The sequence below is a fragment of the Hemicordylus capensis genome, chromosome 4 (assembly GCF_027244095.1).
Source record: "Hemicordylus capensis ecotype Gifberg chromosome 4, rHemCap1.1.pri, whole genome shotgun sequence".
Lineage (NCBI taxonomy): Eukaryota > Metazoa > Chordata > Lepidosauria > Squamata > Cordylidae > Hemicordylus > Hemicordylus capensis.
The window spans coordinates 167,596,638-167,611,537 of NC_069660.1; the positions used below are offsets into that span (position 1 = coordinate 167,596,638).

At 44.2% G+C, this 14,900-nt stretch overlaps 1 protein-coding gene across 6 annotated transcripts in view; it reads right to left on the reverse strand.

Annotated features, from left to right (window-relative positions):
* SNX5 (sorting nexin 5) overlaps nt 1-14,900 on the reverse strand; it is a 96,413-nt gene that overhangs the window by 19,373 nt on the left and 62,140 nt on the right. For all 6 annotated transcript variants that reach the window (XM_053246954.1, XM_053246956.1, XM_053246952.1 and 3 more), the window contains 2 exons: nt 6,813-6,852; nt 6,578-6,664 (listed from right to left, as the gene is read on the reverse strand). In XM_053246954.1, the coding sequence (XP_053102929.1) occupies nt 6,578-6,664; nt 6,813-6,852 (127 nt within the window). The remainder of the gene's footprint in view (nt 1-6,577; nt 6,665-6,812; nt 6,853-14,900) is intronic.

Here is a 14,900-nt window from a genome sequence, read left to right on the forward strand (position 1 = left end):
ATGCAAGACACCTTTATGGGAAACTTAGGGATTGGCTAGAACAAGAAAAGCTCCTTGCAGAGGAACAAGCAGGGTTTAGGGAAGGGCGCTCTACTATTGATCAATGCCTAGTCATACAGCATCTCATTGATAAATACTCCTCCGGTAGGGCGACCTCACTATATGCTGCCTTTATTGATCTCAAGGCAGCATTTGACTCCATCTCACGTGTCAAATTATGGGAGAAGCTGGAGGCCTCCACTATTGACTGGTGCCTGCTACACCTCATTCGAACCCTGCACCATCCTATTATTTGCTGATGATGCAGCCATTCTCTTATAGACCCCCATTGGCCTTAGAAGAGCATTGAGGGCCCTATCGCTGCATTGCAAGGAAGAATGCTTGGAAATTAATTATCACAAAACTAAAATCATGGCCTTTGCTAGGAGGCCCAAGATCTATTCCTGGAGGATCGAGGGACATAAGATCGAACAAGTGACTCATTTTAAATACCTGAGAGTAGTCTTTCACTCCAGTGGCTCTAGAGAAGCCCATGGAGACCATATGGCCTTAAATGCTCAGAGAAGTTCCTCTGCTATCCTTCAATTCATGTGTGCAAGAGGAGGCCACGATTTTGCTGCCGCTCTCGAAGTGTTCCAAGCCAAGTCGCTGGGCCCCTTTCCAAATATTATGACCCTGGAATGTGTACAATCTAAGTTCTTGAGGGCAGCGCTTCGAGTACCAAGACGTGTCTCCAATCCACTCTTTGCCTGGAGACAGGCCAGATAACGATTGAGGCCTGATCTGGGTGTGGGTGGCCACTCTCTCCTATTGGCTTAGACTATCCTTTTGCCCAACTGGCCTTGCCCCACTAACCCTTCATGATGATTATCAGGCAATTGAGTCAAAATTAGCTACCCTGGGCCTCTCCCCTGCATCCCTGCTCACCATGGGCCACGATCAGGCAAAAATAATAATTAAGCAGCAAATAATAAATTACAGACATTGAGCGCCAAACGGACCTCAACAGTGTCTCAACATTTTATTTCAACGAAGAGCTTAGATATCTGACCTCTCCTGCAGCATACCTCGCTCAACTGGAGGTCCCAATCCAAAGAAGTGCGTTCACTTTGGCCTGCTGCCATGGTCTCCCCTCAGCAGTACTGGAGGGCCGTTACAGAAAGACCCCATTTGCTGAGTGTTTATGCCCCTGTGGCTCAGAACAGATCGAAACTATTGAGCATGTCCTTCTGTTTTGCCTGTTCTACAGAGACATACGTGCTGCCCTCATTTTCCCATTGCTAAGTAAGTTCCCGGGATGTACGAATCAATTCTACAGTCATTTATTGCTTTCTGACTAACTCTGCCATTACACAGAACATTGCCAAGTTCTATGCCGCTGCGATTGGCATCTGGCGAAGGATAATAGGCGGTGAGCCCCCCTAATCTGACTCTTGATCGATACCGCACTCGCCCAGGCCTCCATACCCATTGTTTTACTGCATTATATTGCATTTTATTTACTGCATTTTATTGTATACTATACAGTTTTGCACCTCCCTTTCAAAAACTTATTACTACATTTTATCTTCCCTATTTTTTAATAAATTTAGTACCAATGTGTATTTTTAGTTATAGTTTTAGCCTTTTGACGATGAATTAATATCTATTGTTTTTTAAAATCTTAAACTGCAATCATCCTTAATTTTAGCTTTGTTACCTGTAATTTTTAAACTGTATTAATTTTATGCTGGTCTCTGACTGTAATAAAGGATTGACTGATGTCCAGTTTGGTGTACTGCATTTTAAGGGAGGACATTATTAAACTAGAACAGGTTCAAATGACAGCCACAGAAATTGTGACAGATCCGGAAGCCAATTTCTGTGAGTAAAGGAACTTATGCGGAGTCTTAGGAGAGATGACTAAGAGGGGGATATGATAGCCTTCTTCAATATCTGAAGGGCTGTCCCATAGAAGGAGGAGAGGACCTGCTCTCTGGTGCTCCTGAGGGAAGGACTAAAACCAACATTTGATCATTACAAGGATGCAGGCTAGACATTAGGACAAATTTGCTATCCATAAGCAATGCTATAGCAATTATCTTCATTGAGCGGGAGGCTAGACTAGAAGACCTCCAGAGATTCTTTCCTAGTATGTGAAGAAAGCTACCTTCATCCAGTAACAAAGCTAGGCCCACATGGTACAGTCCAGCTGATTAAATTTACAAGAAAATTTGGCAAGAATTTGAAGTAGGACACTTAAGCAACATATGCAACAATGAGGGGAAAACTACAAGGTGTGGGTGCAAATATGCATGCTGGCTGAGCTCCCCCGTCAAGCAAGTACTGATTATAGGTCTCATGTTGAAGTTTTAGCTGAGCCAGGATACCTTTCAGCTTGCAAGACTATCCCCTCAGCCACCAAATCACAACCACATTCTTATAGGTAGTGAAGCTTAATCCCTTCCCCCACAAAAAGTGTAGGGGGGGAAAGGAGTCAAAGGAGATTATGTTGGTGCAGGAAAAAGAAATGTTTACTGCAGAATCCGAATGCATTTCAAGCTGTATATTCATCAGGGAAAACAACTGAGAAACAGTATTTCAAAATATACCTCTTGCTTTCATATATAAAATGCAACACAGCACAAGTATATAAAATACTCACTATTCTTTTTCTACCAAAGTACAAAATCTTGAATATTTTATAAACTTATGCTATGTTGCATTTTTATATCCCCATTTTTTTCTGCAGTAGTCCCCTGAAGAAGAGGTTTTACCTCAAAATGCATAGACTCTTCTTTTTGTACAATAAATAGTTTTGTACCACCTATTCTTTGGTGCATCACTTGTACTGTGTGGTGTCTTCCCTTCTTGTGTCTATGAGCAGACTTCAGAAAAAATGCCAGGTAATTTACTTTCCAGTGAGAACTTTTTTTTTATTTTTTAAGGAGACATTTCCATTTGCAATTTCTAAAATGAATGCTGGATATTCAAGTTTCCTATTAAAGAAATATAGTTTTCAACGTCTGATGTCCCAGGGTTTGCACATATTTATATATTATTGCTCACAACATTGCTCTTTATTGAAGCCATAATTCAAGCCTTTGGTGCTAGGCCTTTGGTGTTAGACTGGGGTCTCGGTGGGAAGTTATATTAAGGTGGTGTTGGAGGTCTGGGTTAAGGTTTGTTAGTCTTTTTATTGGGTTGTGCCAGGACTTTTGTTATAATGTTTTTGGATTCTCTTAGGTAGGGTGATGCGGGGTGTGTGTGCATCCGACAGCTCTGGGGCAGCTATTACTGTTGTAGTGGGGAAATAGAAGAATTGGCATTGGCAGAGCAGATAGCCATTACAAGGGAAAGGAAACCAGTAATTTAGTAACTGTTTCTACTTCCAGCTGCCCTGTCAGCTCTCTGGTCTCGGGGATCTGTTCCAGCTACCCACAGAACCTGGCCTTGCTCCTCTGCAATGCCAGGTCAGTTCAGAATAAGACTGAAATAATCAATGACTTGATCATGGACAAGGAAGCTGGCCTGGCTTGTATAACAGACCTGGATGGCGGAGGTTAGTGCCCAGTTTGGGGTCAGCTTCTCCCACCAGACTACTCTGTTGTGGACCGGGCTAGGGGAAGTGGGCAGGATGGTGGTGGAGTGGCTGTGGTCCATATAAGAATACTATTTCCCTTACCATGACTCCTGTGTGACAGTTGACATATTGAGTGTGTATTTCTGAGGCTTGGAACTAGGGATAGATTGGGAAATCTGTTGGTGTACCATCCTGCTGCCCAAATGACTCCCTGAGTTGACAGAGCTAGTCTCAGTGTTTGAATCAACCAGACATTTAGTGCTGGAGAACTTCAATAACCATTGGGAGGCTTACTTGTCTGGTGCAGCTCAGGAGTTCATAGTGGCCATGACAACTATGGGCCTATACCAACTAGTTTCAGGACCAACTCATGTTGCCAGCCACACACTTGATTTGGTGTTTTGTTCAGATCAGGAGGGTGTTCCATGGGTGGGATATCCCGTGGCTTCCCCATTGTCATGGATGGACCACTACCTGGTTAAGGTTGGTTTCACAGCCACAATCCAGCCCTGCAGGGGTGAAGGACCCATTAAGATGGTCCACCCAAGACGGCTTCTGGACCCAGTAGGATTCCAAGAAGGCTTGGAGAGTTTTGATGTTGGTCCTGCCATTCTGTTGATGCCCTGGTGGGAACCTGGAATAGGGAACTCACCAGGGCAGTAAACACGATCGCTGGCCCCTTGGTATACAACCACTTTTAAAGGGGTCTGAAGTAGCACAGTAGGCGACTAGAGCACAAGTGGAGGAGAACTCGGTTTGAATGTGACAGGACACAGCATAGAGCCCATTTGAAGGTTTATGCAGAGGAAGTGCATGCGGCAAAACACAGATTATGGTCTACACACATTGCTTCTGCAGGTTCGTGTTCAGCAGAGCTGTCCCGGGTGGTGGGGAGCTTGATTCAGGCTCCTTCCATTTCAAACCAGTCCCTGAAGACTGTGTTCTGTTATGATGCATTTAATGGGTTCTTTGTGGACAAAATCTCCTGTAGCTGGGCCAATTTGGACTCCACTATTTCAGCAAAGCCTATGAAGGGGGTGTCCAGAAATCCCTCTTGCAGTAGGCTTTTCTCTCTGAACCAGGCTTTTGGGGATCGAGTACTGCGTACAATTCTAGTCACATCAGATAGAAGTGACGAAAGATTATGTTCTAAACTGTCTTGAAAAACTGAAAACTAACAAATCGCCAGGGCTGGATGGCATCCATTCAAGAGTCCTCAAAGAACTCAAATGTTAAATTGTCGACCTTCTTGCTATAATTTATAGTTTATCCCTGCAATTGGGCTCTGAACCAGAGGACTGGAAAGTAGCAAATGTAACACTGATTTTCAAAAAGGGATCCAGGGGTGATCTGCGAAATTACAGGCCGGTTAGCTTAACGTCTGTTCCAGGCAAATTGATGGAAAGCATCCTCAAGGATAAAATTGTAAAGCACATAGAAGAACAGGCCCTGCTGGGAGTCAACCAGCACGGCTTCTGCAAAGGTAAATCTTGCCTCACAAACCTTTTGGAGTTCTTTGAGAGTGTCAACTCTCAAACCTTTTGGAGTTCTTTGAGTATGGATCAAGGTGATCCAGTTGACATGGTATACCTGGACTTCCAAAAAGCTTTTGACAAAGTTCCTCATTAAAGAGTCCTGTGGAAACTTAGCGGTCATGGGATAAGGGGACAAGTACACGTGTAGATTGCTAACTGGTCTAAAGACAGGAAACAGAGGGTAGGTATAAATGGAGAGTTTCCACAATGGAGGGAAGTAAGAAGTGGGGTCCCCCGGGGATCTGTACTGGGACTGGTGCTTTTTAATTTATTCATAAATGATCTAGAAGCAGAGGTAAGCAGTGAGGTGGCCAAGTTGCAGATGATACCAAACTTTTTTGGGTAGTGAAATCCAAAACGGATTGTGAGGAGCTCCAAAAGGATCTCTCCAAACTGGATGTGGGCAACAAAGCGGCAAAAGTGGTTCAATGTTGGCAAGTGTAAAGTGATGCACATTGGGACAAAAAACCCCAAATTCAAGAATACGCTGATGGGATATGAGCTGTCGGTGTAGAACTGGAACATTGTAGAACATTGTAGAACTGGACAAGGTGCAGAAGAGGGAAACCAAGATGATCAGGGGCCTAGAGCACCTTTATTATGAGGCAAGACTACAACACCTGGGGCTATTTAGTTTAGTTTTAGAAAAAAGACGACCGCAGGGAAACATGATAGAGGTCTATAAAATCATGCATGGTGTGGAGAAAATTGATAGAGAGAAATTCTTCTCCCTCTCACGTAACACTAGAACCAATTTCATCCCTTGAAATTGATTGCCAGGAAATCTAGGACCATCAAACCGAAGTACTTTTTCACACAACACATAATCAACTTGTGGAATTCTCTGCCATAAGATGTGGTGACAGCCAACAACCTGGATGGCTTTTAAGAGGGGTTTGGATAACTTCATGGAGGAGAGGTATATCAACGGCTGCTAATTTTATCTTGTTGTAAACCTCCCAGAGACGTAAGTTTTGGGCAGTATATAAATAAATAAATAAATAGTTGGAGGACTATAGGCCACCTCCAGCCTCAAAGGCAGGATGCCTCTGAGTACCAGTTGCAGGGGAGTAACAGCAGGAGAGAGGGCATGCCCTCAACTCCTACCTGTGGCTTCCAGTGGCATCTGGTGGGCCACTGTGCGAAACAGGATGCTGGACTAGATGGGCCTTGGGCCTGATCCAGCAGGGCTGTTCTTACATTCTTATGTACTTGTTTGGCCGGGCCTTCCAAGGTTCTTAAATTGTTTTTAAGTATTTTAATTGGTTTTATATTGTGTTTTTATATTGCTTTAAGTAGTGTTTTAAATGATGTTTTTATTTTTTTAAACTAGTTGTATACCACCCAGAGCCTCCAGATGGGGCAGTTTATAAATAAAATAAATAAATAAATAAATAAATAAATAAATAAATAAATAAATAAATAAATAAAGAACAGACTTGTTTTATGAGGACAGAGACACATGTTAAGGAGGACTCACCTTTGCTGCTTCTATATTGAGCATATAGTATCTTAATAACTCTGACAGCTTCAAATCTTCATCAGAAGAAACACGATTCTCTACTTTCTGTGGGAGTAGAAATAATTACTGACTATATGGACTAACATCTTAAAACATAAACATATAATAACTGTAGCATTTAAACTCTTTCCTGCCTTGGATTTCATACTGAAGGCAAGGCATGCTTAAATTCTATAAAATAAATAAAAGTTACCCTGAGTTTCTCAAAGAGCTCAGAAATTTTCACCAAGTACCTGGGAAGGAAGAGGGTGAAAGAAACAGTTAATCATGTTCCACAAAACTTATACAAAGGCTAAATAGTACTGAATAAATTTTAACTGAGTACATATTCTGGAAAGCAGTATTTATATTCTTGAAGACTTCAGAGTGCTGGTTTGGAGCAAAGAAGACGACAACAGAGGTATGAAGAGTTTTACTTTGAGCCCAGGGAAAGAAGGTGTGTTAAAGTACAGGTCCCCCTTAGTTTTCAATACTGCTTTCAAGTCTTTCATTTGGCTTAGTTACACTTTAAAGTAAGGCTTACATAGCTGAATCCTTCACTTTATTAAATTTACGGTTGTTGACCAAACATCACCAACATCAAATGTGTGATGTAGAACACCCATGATGTGATCTCTTAACCTTTTTCTTTTCCACAGAAGCTGCAAAATGCCCACTGTGATAGGCACCCCTCCCTAATCTTTCTCCCTGACTTACAATTGTATCTCCCACAAGACATCTGGGACAGGTCTATCAATGGCTACTAGTCTGGTGGCTATAGGCCACCTCCAGCCTCAAAAGGAAAGATGCCTCTAAAAACAAGTCGCAGGTGAACAACAGCAAGAGAGAGGGCATGCCCTCACTTCTTACCTGTGGGTTTCTCAGGGGCATCTGGTGAGCTACTGTGTGAAACAGGATGCTGGACTAGACAGGCCTTGGGCCTGATCCAGCAGGGCTGCTCTTATGCATTAGCAGCCACAGGAGGTAGGGGTGGGGAGCTATACAAGGATATTTGTCTTTCATCCCTCTACTAAAAGTAGATTACAGGGTGTGGAATTTGAGTCAGGGCTCCTTTCCAATTCAACATCCCACCCCCCACAACTTATTTTCATCAAAAGAAGAGCAGTGGCAGAATCATGGATTACCTATGCTACATTGAGTTTGGACCACTGAAGGAATCATTCACCACTACAAAGTCCAACTACCCTTGTTAGAGCCCAGGGGGGCAGCAAGCTCTGAAGGGGCCTGTGTTCAAGAACTGAAGATGAGCCCCTCTCTTTTTTGTTTTGTGGCATTGCAGGTACCACCAAATGCTTTAAAAGGAAAATTTTCTGACCCCCTCCTGTTATAGGGGCAACAGGCAGCAAGCATCTATCAGTGCTGCTGCCTGGAATGTAGGCAGCAGCACTGACAAGATGCCGAGTTCAGCACTCTTGGGTATTTCAAGGCTTCTGTGTATTTTTGCTACAAAAGAATTGTAAGATCATGTGAAAGCCAAACAACTTTATAATGCAGGATAAAGGTCCTCAAACTGTGTACAGCTACAGCTATTCACATGTTATGTTGAACAGAGATACAGGCGTGCACTTCCTGTCTTTACCAGGGATCAGAGAGACTCATTAACTTTTTAAATGAACGCAGGAATGTGAATATACAAAGGAGCACAAGCTCTCAGAATTAAATTCCATTAGAGCTTCTCTTACCCTATTAGTTAAGGAACATGGGCATTTTGCTAATTATTCAGAAGAGATCTAGAATGAAACACTGGAGCTGGTGATGTGTGTGTGCTTGCACTCTATGATTAACCTGGCCCTGTCTTAAACCAAAAAAGGGAAGACTTCCATTTCTTTACTGAATCAATCAAGGGAAGACTTAAGCCTGATCCCAAGATGCCTGTACACTCATACATGTGATTGTGAGAATGACTGTACTTGTGTTTGTTTAAAAAGTGAAACTGGTTATATATTCCTCAAATGCATGGTACAAAGGCCTAGAGCCTTTGGAGTCAGTCAGTATATAAATTAAATACAAATAGGAAGTGTACTGCTGTACCTATGTTGAACAGAAAGTGTTAGCAACTGCTTGTGTACAGATCTGTACCCGTGTGCATTGTACACTTGTACAAGTGTTGAACATAGTGTGTGAATGGCTTTAGTCTTGCCCATAGAGCATATCTCATGGTACTAGAGTGGGATTTATTGTCAGCAGTGAAGCTGGGAGGAACACTCCCACCAACTATTGTCCTAAGGCTAGCCAAGGAAATAAACCTCCAAGAAGCTGCTATTAGGAACAGAGTATGCAAGTTTTGGAAGGAAAAAACCTAGAGTGCAGTTCTTCAGGGGCATCTAGGCTGGTGGGATGCAAGAGAGACAAAGGAGGTTGTATTATCACACTTTCAACAACCACCCACCAGGATGTCATTTGGATTTTCTTTAAGAAAAGGAAAACTGCTGAGCGCTCTGGGAACAAATCCAATCATGAGTTATACCCGAGTGGGACAAAATAAATTATTAGTTGATGAAACAACTGAAGTGCATGTGTGTGCTCACAGGGCTGGTTCTAGAAATTTGGGGGCTAGCTGCAGAATCAGATATGGGGGGCCCTTATATTTCTCCTTTTAACACCCCCCACTCCCAAGTTCTAACCCTGAAATTGAGGCAACATTTAAAAAGCTGCTGTATGACAACACTAATGATTTTTTTAAAGTCTTCAAGTCATCCTGATCTGAAAACATTTATCCCATTGATTTTAGTGGAGCTCACTTATGATTCCACTAAACAACAACAACAACAACAACAACAACTGTGCCAGGCGACGATAAGCTGCATGGCTTTTGGCTTAAACACCTAACAACTATCAAAACAGTTCAATCAGATTTTGCAAGGAGGTGATATTGAACAATGGCTAACAACTGGGAAAACTCATCTCATAATGAAAGACCCAGCAAAAGGTGCAGTTCCAAGTAATTATAGACCGATAACCTGCCTGCCAACCATGTTCAAATTATTAACTGGAATAATAGCAGATGAAGTGATGCAAAACTTATTAACTAACAAACAGCTTCCAGTTGAACAGAAAGGAAATTGCCCAAACACCAGAGGCACAAAAGACCAGCTGCTGATTGACAAAATGATTTTAGGAAATTGCAAGAGAAGAAAAACAAATCTAAGTGTTGCATGGGTTGACTACAAGAAAGCCTTTGATTCATTGCCTCACACATGGATACTAAAATGTTTAGAAACAACTGGTGTCAGCAAAAACATTCAGATATTTATTAAAAAAGCCATGAGCATGTGGAGTACACAGTTAACAATCAATGGCGAGACACTTGGACAGGTTAGCATTAGAAGAGGCATTTTCCAAGGGCACTCGCTATCCCCTCTGTTGTTTGTAATCGCCATGACCCCACTTTCACAAAAACGAAACAAAACAGGCCTCGGATACCAAACATCTAAAACATCAAGTCAAATCAACCATCTGCTGTACATGGACGATCTGAAGTTGTATGGAAAGTCCCAGTCAGAAATCGAATCACTGCTAAACACTGTCCGTATATTCAGTAGTGATATAGCAATGGAGTTTGGACTAGACAAGTGTGCTGCATTAATAATGAACAGAGGGAAAATAAGAAAAACAGAAGGAATAGAACTGCCCAATGGAAGCAAGATCAAGAACCTTACAAATACTTGGGCATTCTCCAGGCTGATAACATTGCACACACTGAAGTTAAAAGAAAAATAGGAAGTGAATACATCAGGAGAGTTAGAAAAATTCTCAAGTCCAAACTCAATGGCGGGAACACCATACAAGCCATAAACACCTGGGCTATACCTGTTATCAGATACAGTGCAGGAATAATAGAATGGACCCAGGCAGAGCTAGAGACACTAGATCGTAAGACCAGGAAAATCATGACCATCAATCATGCTCTGCACCCCCGCAGTGATGTAGATAGGCTATACCTCCCTCGCAGCTCAGGTGGAAGAGGAATGCTGCAAGTCCATCAAACAGTAGAGGAGGAGAAAAGAGGCCTTGAAGAATATATCAAGGACAGTGAAGAAGATGCACTTCAAATGGTCAATAATGAGAAACTATTCAACACCAATGAAACAAAGCAGGCCTACAAGAAAGAACAAGTCAAGAACCGAGCAGAAAAATGGAGAAATAAGGCCCTGCATGGTCAATATTTGCACAATATAAGTGGAAAATCAGACATCACCAAGACCTGGCAATGGCTTAAGAATGGCAACTTGAAGAAAGAAACAGAGGGTTTAATACTGGCTGCACAAGAACAGGCACTAAGAACAAATGCAATAAGAGCAAAAGTCAAAAAATCCACCACAAACAGCCAATGCCGCCTTTGTAAAGAAGCAGATGAAACCGTGGACCACCTAATCAGCTGTTGTAAAAACATCGCACAGACGGACTACAAACAAAGGCATGACAAAGTAGCAGGGATGATACACTGGAACATCTGCAAAAAATACAAGCTACCTGTAGCCAAAAATTGGTGGGACCATAAAATTGAAAAAGTTGAAGAAAATGAAGATGTAAAAATATTATGGGACTTCCGACTACAAACAGACAAACATCTGCCACACAATACACCAGATATAACTGTAGTCCAGAAGAAAGAAAAACAAGTTAAAATAATAGGAATAGCAATACCAGGGGATAGCAGAATAGAAGAAAAAGAAATAGAAAAAATCACCAAATACAAAGATCTACAAATTGAAATTGAAAGGCTCTTGCAGAAAAAGACCAAAATAATCCCAGTGGTAACTGGCACCCTGGGTGCAGTTCCAAAAGACCTTGAAGAGCACCTCAACACCATAGGGGCCACAGAAATCACCACCAGCCAATTACAAAAAGCAGCTTTACTGGGAACAGCCTATATTCTGCAACGATATCTATAACAATTGACAATAAAATTCAGCCATCCCAGGTCCTTGGGAAGGACTCGATGTCTGGATAAAACAAACCAGTCAATAACACCTGTCTGACTGTGTAAACAAGAAATACTGATTGACTGACTGATTGATTGATTGATTTCTATACCACCCTTCCAAAAATGGCTCAGGGCGGTTTACACAGAGAAACACAGAGAAATATCATAGTAATAAGATACTATTAAGATCATAATATCTTAGTAGGGCTGCTGCATAGGTTTTTCATTTCATAGAGTATGGTAAATGAGAAGGATCTATCTTTATATGCTGTATAGAAGAAGCCAGGAGTCAGATTCAGATTACTTTATTTACGGTCAATGACCAAAAGAGAGATATACAATGGTAAATGACATAAAATAGCACAATATCCTTAAAGCAAGCATATACATCTAAAAATGGCAATTTTAAAATACACTCATAACTTTGAGACTCTTATTTTAAAAACCACATAACAGTACTTAGCAACTATTCTAGAAATTACTGAATCTTCATCAGCTAATAAATACTTTACAAGGAAATCTCCGGTTTTTCCCTTCAGAAGCCAGGAGTCAAAAATACACTTATTTGTGAAACAGTAACACTGAACTAGGCTAAATGGCATTATGGGTATGCAAATTTGAGAATGGAGCCTGTTCAGTCAAAGGTGTTGTGAACTTCACAGCTGTTATGTCAATGTCTCCTTGTTGAAAGAGTTGTGATGCTGGAGCAACACACACTTTCTGGAGGATGATTATTTTTAACTGATGCAACTTTTACACCCTTATGTGATCATGGGAGGTCTGGTTGTGGTTACCACAATCTTGTTTTGTGGCAAGCCAGAACTGGGCCTTCTATAGGATTGCCCCAGGACTCCAAATGAAGTCAGAAACTCCCCCATTTCTGGCTGTTTTTAAGCAACTCTTAAAAACGCATCTATTTTATCAGGCTTTTAGTTTATGGTTGTTTTAAATTTGTTCTATATGATTTAAGGTTCTAGATGTTATATTTTAATTTGTAGACTGCCCAGAGATTTTATATGGAGTGGTATATAAATGAGATCAATAAATGTCAATTTTTTTTGCAGCATCTCAAATGACCAAAACTTTATACAAATTGATACTGTAACAGACTGTTTACTATAGTCTCACTAATTTCTTACACAAGCCCAAAAGTAGTCTAAGAGTGTTCCACCACCGTTCCAGGACAGTTCTGTTAACACAATGTCTCCAACCTCTGTTTCCAAAGCTTGCTCTGGTTGGCTGTGCTGGTGTCTGGGCACTGGGCAAGGGTAGGAAGGAATCCTACCCCCACATGCACGAGCTCCCCAGGTACTTCCTAGACCAGGCTTCCCCAACCTGCGGCCCTCCAGATGTTGCTGAGCTACAATTCATATCACCCCAGCCACAATAAGTTGTAGTAGGGAGTGATGGGAATTGTAGTTTGGCAACATCTGGAGGGTCACAGGTTGGGGAAGCCTGGTCTAGACCTTCTCTCAGGCATTGCCTTCCCCATGGTACCTCACATGCTTTTGCACCCACTGGATCCCTGGACAGGGCTGATGCTGCAGGCAGGAAAAGCAAAGGCTCCTGGCGGGTGGGGGGGGAAGATAAATGAGAAGGGTGGGGAAACCCTTTCAGTATACAGCCCCTCCTTGTCTCCACACGCTTTATTTAACCTTCCGCCAAACAGCTGTCCATCTGTCTTCTTGCTTGCGCACCTGTGCTTCTCCCAGCTCTCTGACTGACTGTTCACATCCACATACTGTCTCCATTTTCACCCTGCCACCCACCCCCCACTTGCTGGCTTGATCAGGTCAGCATGACACTTTGCCAGAGACCCTGCTGTCCTAAGCAAGCCTCCCCGCTTGTTTCACCCCCACGCAGATTGCTCTTACTGAGCAGCTGACAGGTGGAACAACACTTGCCCACCTGCTCCTGCTGGCTGCCTGTCAGCTGCTCCAGTAGGTGGGCCTAAGGAGGCTAGTACACTTCAGAGGCTGTGCCTCTGACCCTTCCTCCCAGAGACATATCTAGGGAGGATAGTGCCTAGGGCAAGCACTGAAATTGCGCCCCCTGTCCAAGCATCTGACACCCATCTTTCAGATAACTTTGCCATAATATCAGCTGGAAAATACAAGTCAAGCTCGTTAATCTTTTAATATTTCAAAAACTATTTAGCAGTGGACGTAGCCAGACCAAAAAATGCTGGAAAATGACAAATTTCAGTATACTGGGGCTCATGAAATACCCAAATACTATGTGGAGGTTTACTTGGAAAACTAAACAGAAGTGCCTGTCTAATTCTCTACTACGCATTGTAGAATCACTATTACATAAGTTTTAAAAATAAATGGAGAATTTGACATGTCCCAGATACCGTGTTTCCCCGAAAATAAGACAGTGTCATATATTAATTTTAGCCCCCAAAAATGCACTAGGGCAATTAGCGGTACATCAGAAATTACTGCTAGGTCTTACTTTCGGGGTAGGTCTTACTTTCGGGGAAACAGGGTACTCTGAAAATAATTAAAGGATATGCAGAGTAAACTGTGTCACTGCTTGGAATATCTATATATATATTTCTCCTGGGTGTGCCCAGGAGAAATGCGTCCCGGCAGCCCAGCTGATTGGCTGGGCTGCAGGGGGCGCCTGATTGGCTGGCAGCACACCCAGGAGAACGGCGGCGGCCATGGCCGGGGAGCCAGGCGGGCCCAGCCGCGGAGGCGAGGCGGCGGCACCCTCGGGCCCGGCGGCGGCGGCGGCGGCGGCGGCACCCTCGGGCCCGGCGGCGGCGGCGGCGGCGGCGGCGGCACCCTCGGGCCCGGCGGCGGCGGCGGCGGCGGCGGCGGCACCCTCGGGCCCGGCGGCGGCGGCGGCACCCTCGGGCCCGGCGGCGGCGGCGGCGGCGGCGGCGGCACCCTCGGGCCCGGCGGCGGCGGCGGCGGCGGCGGCGGCACCCTCGGGCCCGGCGGCGGCGGCGGCGGCGGCGGCGGCACCCTCGGGCCCGGCGGCGGCGGCGGCGGCGGCGGCGGCACCCTCGGGCCCGGCGGCGGCGGCGGCGGCGGCGGCGGCACCCTCGGGCCCGGCGGCGGCGGCGGCACCCTCGGGCCCGGCGGCGGCGGCGGCACCCTCGGGCCCGGCGGCGGCGGCGGCACCCTCGGGCCCGGCGGCGGCGGCGGCACCCTCGGGCCCGGCCGCGGAGGTAAGGCGGCGGGCCCGGCCGCAGCGCAGGCGGCGGTGGGCCCGGCCGCACTAGAGGCACAGATGCTCTGTGCCCGGGCCCACTAGTATTCTAGTATTTCAGAAAGACAGTTAAAATGAGAGAAAGAGAGCAAGAAACTTCCAGTGGGCCTTAATACTAAGGATTTCACACTG